This window comes from Sceloporus undulatus, chromosome 6 (assembly GCF_019175285.1).
Source record: "Sceloporus undulatus isolate JIND9_A2432 ecotype Alabama chromosome 6, SceUnd_v1.1, whole genome shotgun sequence".
Taxonomy (NCBI): domain Eukaryota; kingdom Metazoa; phylum Chordata; class Lepidosauria; order Squamata; family Phrynosomatidae; genus Sceloporus; species Sceloporus undulatus.
Window position 1 is genome coordinate 115,159,471 of NC_056527.1, and position 7,843 is coordinate 115,167,313.

Below are 7,843 nucleotides of genomic sequence, written 5' to 3' on the forward strand. Positions count from 1 at the left end.
ATGCTTATATATCTTTGCTCTTTAGGATCTTGTCTAATTCTTTCATGGATGCCCTTCTGATTTCTTGACTACAGTTTCCATTCTGATCAATGTTTGCTCCAAGATCCCTATGCCTTACACTAAGCCAAAAAGGGGTGTAGAGAGGGAGGAAGGCAGAGGGACCGGCGTGATATAATGCATTGGGGAAATTTCCTTTGGAATGAATGCCTACCATCTCCCTGTTTTGGTCTTTGCTTTCTCATCTTGCATCAGGTAGTGAAGAACAACCTGAGTCCCCAGTGGGAACCATTCCGTGTCTCCTTGCAATCTTTGTGCAGCTGTGATCCTGACAAGACCATCAGGGTAAGCTTTTACTGGGGGAGAATGGTTCTGGGATGCTTAAGGGATAGGAAGGAAACTGGGACCAGATCAGGGAAACGTTACTTTGTGGGATACAACACCAAGGATTCCTGAGCATGGCTGCTAAGCATGATGGTCTTGGAATTTTGCAAGCTGCAGCCCCCAAAGATAGCATTTATAAACTCTATAAACTCTGGCCACACACAATTTGGAGGACTTCGGGGGTTTTGCAGGTGTGTGTGTGTGTGTGTGTGTGAACATTTCCACAACCACCGCAGAATCCAAAGTTTTTACCGGAGTATCTGTGAGTATCCACAAGGATATACATTATCAAATATATGATCGTCTGTCTGCTTCTTATGGATTCAGATGGCTGCGCATTTTTGGCAGGGGAAGTAGTTGCAAATAGACATGAATTTGCACATGAAAGTGAAGACAATTAAACGTCAATATGAATGTGCAAAAATCCACAGCAATTTCCATAATACACTTAGGTGTAGACTAGTCCATTGGGTCACAGCAGTTAAAACAGCATCAAACTGCATAAAATCTGCAGTGTGGGTATAGCCTAGGTATGCCTACGATTGAACTGTGCTTTATGTGTCAGAGCCTTGGTAGTAAGATTGATCCATATTGCTAAGGAATTACAGATGGGCTCACTCCCTTGTGGTTTCAAACCCTGCCCTTAAGCCCTGGAGCATGTCTGACCCATATTTCCTGTATTGTCTTTCCCTTTTCCTAGTGTGTCATTTATGATCACGACTCGAGTGGAAAACATGACTACATTGGTGAGTTCAGCACCAACTTCCAGGAAATGCTGCAAGCCTCCACAGGAGATGAGGTAGTTTAAATGGCAATATGGGAAAGCATTGAGATGACATGGGGAGGGAAAGGAGACATGGAAAAGCAAGTAAGACCAAACAGAGACTGCATCTGCACTGGCAAATTAATGCAGTTTGGCACTGTTTTAACTGCCATCAATCAATGCTATGGAATTCTGGGATTTGTACTTTTGTGATATATTTAGCCTTCTCTGTCAGAGAGCTCTACACATCCCAGAATCGCATACCACTGAGACATGCTACTGAAAGCAGTGTCAGACTGCATTGTTTCTGCAGTGCTTTCAGGACAGATTGTATTCTTGCCTTTTACCAAGGGATGGTTCCTTCTTTTAAATAAGAGTTAAGACACAGTTCTTACATTGACCCATGGATGAGTCGACCAGAGTTTTGGCGTCAATTTTTTGACCTAAATTTCTAGACTTATACATGAGTATATACAGTAGATTAGATGGAGCTGGTTGGGGATTCTTAGCCCAAAAAAGGTTTTTAAAAATGTTCAAAATTCTAACTAGATGGGCCTTTGGTCTGACTATCAGGATTCTTTTTCCATTCTTTTGTGTTCTGGGGAGTGTCGTAACTTAATCAACCTCATTCCATGTTTTTCCTCACTAGGTGAAATGGGAATGCATTAATCATAAATATCAAGAAAAAAAGAAGCACTACAAGAACTCCGGGTACATTGTTCTCACTCAGTGCAAGGTGAGCCACATGGAGTCAGCTGCTTAGAGGACATAATTATTGTATGCACAGTCCAAATAATCCCAAAAATAAATGAAAAATATCATTTGATGTTCTTAAATTGGTAAATGGTTGCTTAATTTTGAGTGGTTAAACCCTTTGGTTAGAGGGCTCCTGGATTTGTAGCTGCCTGGTATCAAACATGTCAGAAGATGCTTATTTTAAGCATCAAATTCCTTACAAGGTGCGCATAAGGATTTTGACAGTTTAGCTCATGGAGTAAAGATACTAAATGGAGCATTGGTACCTTTGATAGAGGAATATGCAGGGGTGAAGTGGTAAACTTGTATGTATGCTCTTCGTGCCAAGGAGAAAAGAAAGGTGTTGCATCTAGCAGGAATATTCTCTAGTCAGCATGCTTACTGTCCATATTGGCTAGGGGATTCTGGAAGGTGTAGTCCCCAAAAAGGAACTGTTCCAAGCTCTGGTTAGACCAGAGTTGGATAACTGCGGTCCTCCTGATATCTTGAACTCTAGTTCCTATAATGCCTCCCCATTGACTATGCTGGCTATACCTATTGTGAGTTTTAGGCCAAAAACATTTGGATTGTCAACCATTTGTCTACTTTTGGATGAGATCAAACTGTCCACTGACATGTGGGAGAGGGAGTCGGATGGGAGAGTGAATTCGATATTTTTGGATATATGTTCAAAAATTAGAAAAGAAAAAAAACAAAGATGGGTGGCATTTGATTGATTGATTGATTGATTGATTATTGTCTGTTTTGTTTTTGTTTCACTTTGCCTGCAGATGGAGAAAGTTCACACATTCCTGGATTACATTATGGGCGGTTTACAAATCTCCTTTACGGTATGAAAATTATATATATATTGGTGGAAACTACTTGGGAATGAGCAAGAGAAAACAGCTAAGAGAGCCAACCACTTTCCCGCCCACTTTTCAAAGTGGTGTTCAAAACTCCTGTTATCTTATTATATTTATTGGATTAATATCTTGACTTCCTCCTAAAATGGGATTCGAGGTGGCTATCTCAATGGAAGCCATTTCTTCCTCCATTTTAGCCACCTGTCCCCTCTGTGAGATGGTAAAAGCTGAGAAAGACAGGGAGAAAGAGAGAGGATTACCCTGAGGTTATCTAGTAAACTGTGTGGATGAATAGTAAATGCGAAGCCAGGCCTCTCTGCGTTTGAGCCTGGCATGCTAACCACTCTGCACCACATCCTTTTCTCATTCTTCCTTTCCCAGGTGGCCATTGACTTTACAGCCTCCAACGGAGACCCCCGGAGCGAACACTCCCTTCACTTCATCAACCCCAAGGAACCCAACGAATACCTGAAAGCATTGTCCTCGGTGGGAGAGATCTGCCAAGACTATGACAGGTACAGGAGACAGTTTGGGGCTTGACATCCTGAAGAAAGCTCACACAGCTTGGGGAAATTGCTGGGTTTTTGGACACAAACTCTCAGAACCCCCAGCCAGCCACAGTGAAATGTTTTCTCTATGGTGACCTAGTTTTTCCTCCTTCCAGCGACAAGCGGTTCCCCGCCTTTGGCTTTGGAGCGCGGATCCCTCCAGACTTCGAGGTGAGCTCCCAGGTGGTTTTGGAGATCAGGTTAACCTGGACGGACAGGTGATGCGTCATTTCATTTTTCCTCTGCTGGAATGCAGTCTTTTTTCTCCTTCTGTCTTGGGCAGGTGTCACACGATTTTGCTGTCAATTTCGACCCTGAGAATCCAGAATGTGAAAGTAAGGGAACTCTTTGACATATGTATAAAAAGAAGCTTAAATAAATACACTCATTGACCTTTTCTCTGTTCATCTGTTTGGCTTTTGAGGCTGAAAACCAATGAGGGTGCATCTACACTGTAGAAATAATGCAGTTTAAAAACCAATGAGGGTGCATCTACACTGTAGAAATAATGCAGTGGCTCCTATCTATAGGATCTTGGGATGCTTAGTTTTGTGATGCACCAGCTGTCTTTGGCAATGAAGGTTACAGACCTTGTATGGTTTTCTCCCAGTATTCAAACATCCTGGAGAGTTCTGGAGGTATATTCTGCAGGAAGATATACATGATTTTTTGTGTTTGTGTGTGCAAGAAAAAGTTTTCTGCATGGAAAAATGGCTTCCTGTGTGGAAAATCACTTTTTGCACCACAAAAGTCCTCCACAATACTTTGCGATGTTCAAATACCAGGAGAATACTTTGGAGAAATATTCATTTTCTCTCACAGTGGAGAGAAAACTACAGTAATGATTCATCCTTGCAAGTGAGGACCAAATGAGGATTTGCCTCCCAACAACAGTTCACTCAATTTTCTTCTTTCCTAGGGATTGCTGGAGTGATTGAGGCTTACAAGCGTTGCCTGCCCCAAATCCAGCTCTATGGTCCAACCAACGTTGCCCCCATCATTAACAAAGTGGCAGCCCCTGCAGCCGAGGAAGAAAAAACAGGGATGCCTACGGTACAGCGGGACGTTCAAGACGGGCAGAATATTTAGGGGGAAACTGCTCTGGACCTCAGAGTAGAGGCACTGTCTGCCTTAGTCCTAACCCTTAGTGTCTCCTGCCCCACAGAAATACCGCGTCCTGTTGATCCTCACGGATGGCGTGGTGAGTGACATGCCAGAGGCGTGCGATGCCGTGGTCCGGGCCTCCCGCCTGCCACTCTCCATCATCATTGTGGGTATTGGGAATGCTGACTTTTCCGACATGCGGGAACTCAATGGGGACCGCGGGATGCTGGAGTCAGACGAAGGAAGGGCTGTTCGTGACATCGTCCAGTTTGTACCAGTCCGGGAATTCAAGAAGGTGAGATGTTTCATCTCCCCCCACCCCCCACCCAGGATGGCTGCTTCCATCAGGCCATGCTGTTTTGAGTCCCATGTTGGACTATAAATCTTATAAATAAATAATAAATGAATGAAAATGTGCGTTTTATAGCTAGCAGACAACAGCCATCCATGCCTGTTAACTGCCTTCCCTCTTTATTCCGTCTCCTAGCCCTCACTAGTCCACAGCCAGTACTAGAGGTGGGCAGCTTTGCAGAATCAATTTTTCATTTTTTAAAAAATAAAAGATTAACATTAAAACTGTAAAAATTAACTAAATAAATCAACATCAAAACTGGAAATGGCCGGAAGTCTACTTCTTGTTTCATTGGTGGATTAGGATCTAGTTTTCTTGCAAAACTGCTCGTCCTGGAAGCTTTCAAAAGTGGGAAATTGCACTTTGGGCCATTTTTGAATTTTATTTTAGTAGAAATAGGTTCTGGGGAGAGAGCCAGCATAGCATAGTGGTTTGAGCATTGGACTATGACTCTAGAGACCAGGGTTTGATTTCCCACTTGCCCATGAAACCCACATGGACAATTCACATGCTCTCAGCTTCAGAGAAAGGCAAACCTTCCCTGAACAAATCTTGCTAAGGAAAGCCCATGATAGATTCGCTTAGGGTTGCCATAAGTCAGAAATGAATTGAAGGCATACAACATCCACACACACAACCGGGTTCTAGGGAGGGAGCTATAAACAGCCCAATAGATCACAACCCTGGTCTGCACAGATATCTACCTTTCTGTTCTTCCCTGTCAGTCCTTTTAATTTTTTCCTTCCTTTCCTACTTGCATCCTTAGATCTTGCTATGTTTTAAAAAACCCTCCCCACTTCTAATGCTGCTCTCCCTTCATATATATACTTTCATGCTCCTCGCTCTATCAAGCATTAGGAAGTTCTCAGGGCAATCTTGCATAAGACCATCTCCCTTGTGAATGCTGGAGATGCATGTTGTTTTCTTGATAATATTTGTTTGTTTACATATTTATAAGTTGAGCCGCTGGGACATTGGGAGGCTGGCAAAACGTTCAGAGCAATAATGCTAGCCTTGAAAGCTGCATCAGTTCCCTGAAAATGACAGTGTGCTTTTGGACTAGAAAGCTGCAAAAATATAAATGATTGTCTCCCTCACTGTCTGCAGGACTATGGAATTACAGTGGGCCCTTCCCTTACTCAGGGGATCCATTCCAGATCCCGCAGTGTAAGGGGAAATCCACATATGCTCGCACCCCATTGCAAACAATGGGGCACATGCTTGTGGTGTGGGGCAGCACATGCACCACGGACTCACATACCATTACTTTAATTGCCACACAGCTTCAGCGTAAGCTCAAAGTCATGTATAGTGCCTATATATATTGTGGGTGCACTGTATTTCCTTCATTCCCTCTCACCATTTTCCCAGTTTGTCACTAGCTAGTAGCCATCAGCCATAGAAAGCAATTAAACAAAGCCCTTCCACATGCCTTGATAGAAGGTATTTTGCCATTCTGACACCCAATCTATCCTTACACTAGTCTGTTCTCTTCTCATCCTTTCTTTTCCTCTTCTCACTGTCCCTTACCCAAACCTTCAGCCTTGCTGGCATTCAGATATGTTTTCAACATCTCTTTCCTCCATCTTTCTTGCAGGCTCCCCCCAATGCACTCGCCAAGTATGTTTTGGCTGAAGTCCCCAAACAGGTGGTGGAGTATTACGGGAGCAAAGGCATTGCCCCTGCGACGCAGAGGTCTTCCTCCCCCCAGCCCCAGTGAGACCCACATGCACCTTCCCCCGTGGGCATGGTTTGTCCAGCACCTTAATGTAAGTTTCGGGATGGTTGTGGTGGCAATTGGCAAGATGTGGGAGGGGAGCGATGGCTATGTAGGTACAGGTTGAGTCTCCCTTATTTGGAATTCTGAAATTCAAAATATTCCAACCTTTTTTCATGGGTGGCTGAGATAGTGATTCCATTGCTTTCTGATGTTTCAGTGTACTCACAAAGTTATTGAAAATATTGTATAAAATTACTTTCGGGCTATCTGTATAAAGGTGCATACAAAACATACGTGAATTTTGTGTTTAGACTCAAGCCCCGTCACCAAGCTATTTTATTATGTATATGCAGATATTCCAGAATCTGAAAAGAAACTGAAAACCAAAGGATGACCTTGGGCAAGTCACACTCTCTCAGCCTCAGGGGAAGGCAATGGCAAATCTCCTCTGAGCAAACCTTTCTTTTCTTTTTCTTTGCCTGCTTCTGTCTCCTTCAGGTGCCTGTTTCTCTTTCCCCACACCTATGTCTTCCAGCCCTTAATCCCTTAGGACCTGTCCTCTGCCTTTTCTGGTGGGGAAAAGAGAGAGAAAGGAGAGAGGAAAAACAAGAGAGCACTTCGTCTTTGGCCTCCAGGCCTTCACCCGCGACTCAGGACGGCAGCTGGAACTGCACTCCATCCAGATGTTCCCAGCTGTTCCCCATCTCCCCCTCCCGGCCCTCACGGATCCTCACCCCAGATAAGCCTGCATTGATGGTGATGCCCATTTCCTTCAATAAACCATCTCTCTTGAACACAGCTCCCTCTGTTATTCTGGACTCTTCTTTCCCTCTGTCTGTCTGTTTCTGTCTCTGTATCGCACACCAGCGAATGTCAGTATTTGCCAAAGATATGGTTGACATTTGCCAATAATGATGGTGATGACTGGACAACCCTGAATTCTTATGTTCACTCTGTATCTTCTTTCTCCAAACTCTGCAGCACTTTAGAAACCTGTTTGATAATGATTATCCCAGGAATTTTGAAAATTCATGCAAGGGGAATCCTCTGGGTCTCAGTCCCACCAATGAATAACCAAAGTCCTGTCTCATCAGAGTTTGGAAAAGTCACTTTTTTGGACAACAGTTCCCAAAATATTCCACCTTACATTCTGGGAGATATCCAAGGGTAGCCGTGTTGGCCAAATAACAAAGTACAATAACATCCAAAACCCACAGAATAGTTATCCCTTTACTGAGCTGTCCAAAAATGCACACAAATACATCTTGCAAGCTTTCAAAGCTTCACTGGCTTCCTCATCAGGTAAAGGTGTTAGAAATTTTGAAAACTTGCAACATGTATTTTGTGCATTTTGGTTGATCCAATAAAGGTATC

At 43.5% G+C, this 7,843-nt stretch overlaps 1 protein-coding gene across 2 annotated transcripts in view; it reads left to right on the plus strand.

The window, feature by feature from the left end:
* Positions 1–7,258, plus strand: part of CPNE6 (copine 6) — a 27,342-nt gene extending 20,084 nt beyond the window's left edge. For both annotated transcript variants that reach the window (XM_042477630.1, XM_042477629.1), the window contains exons 7-17: positions 253–342; positions 1,082–1,180; positions 1,794–1,880; positions 2,671–2,730; positions 3,127–3,260; positions 3,410–3,464; positions 3,577–3,628; positions 4,213–4,346; positions 4,459–4,692; positions 6,347–6,518; positions 6,968–7,258. In XM_042477630.1, coding sequence (XP_042333564.1) covers positions 253–342; positions 1,082–1,180; positions 1,794–1,880; positions 2,671–2,730; positions 3,127–3,260; positions 3,410–3,464; positions 3,577–3,628; positions 4,213–4,346; positions 4,459–4,692; positions 6,347–6,469 — 1,068 coding nt within the window. In that variant the 3' untranslated portion in view covers positions 6,470–6,518; positions 6,968–7,258. The remainder of the gene's footprint in view (positions 1–252; positions 343–1,081; positions 1,181–1,793; positions 1,881–2,670; positions 2,731–3,126; positions 3,261–3,409; positions 3,465–3,576; positions 3,629–4,212; positions 4,347–4,458; positions 4,693–6,346; positions 6,519–6,967) is intronic.
* The last annotated feature ends 585 nt before the right edge of the window (positions 7,259–7,843 follow it).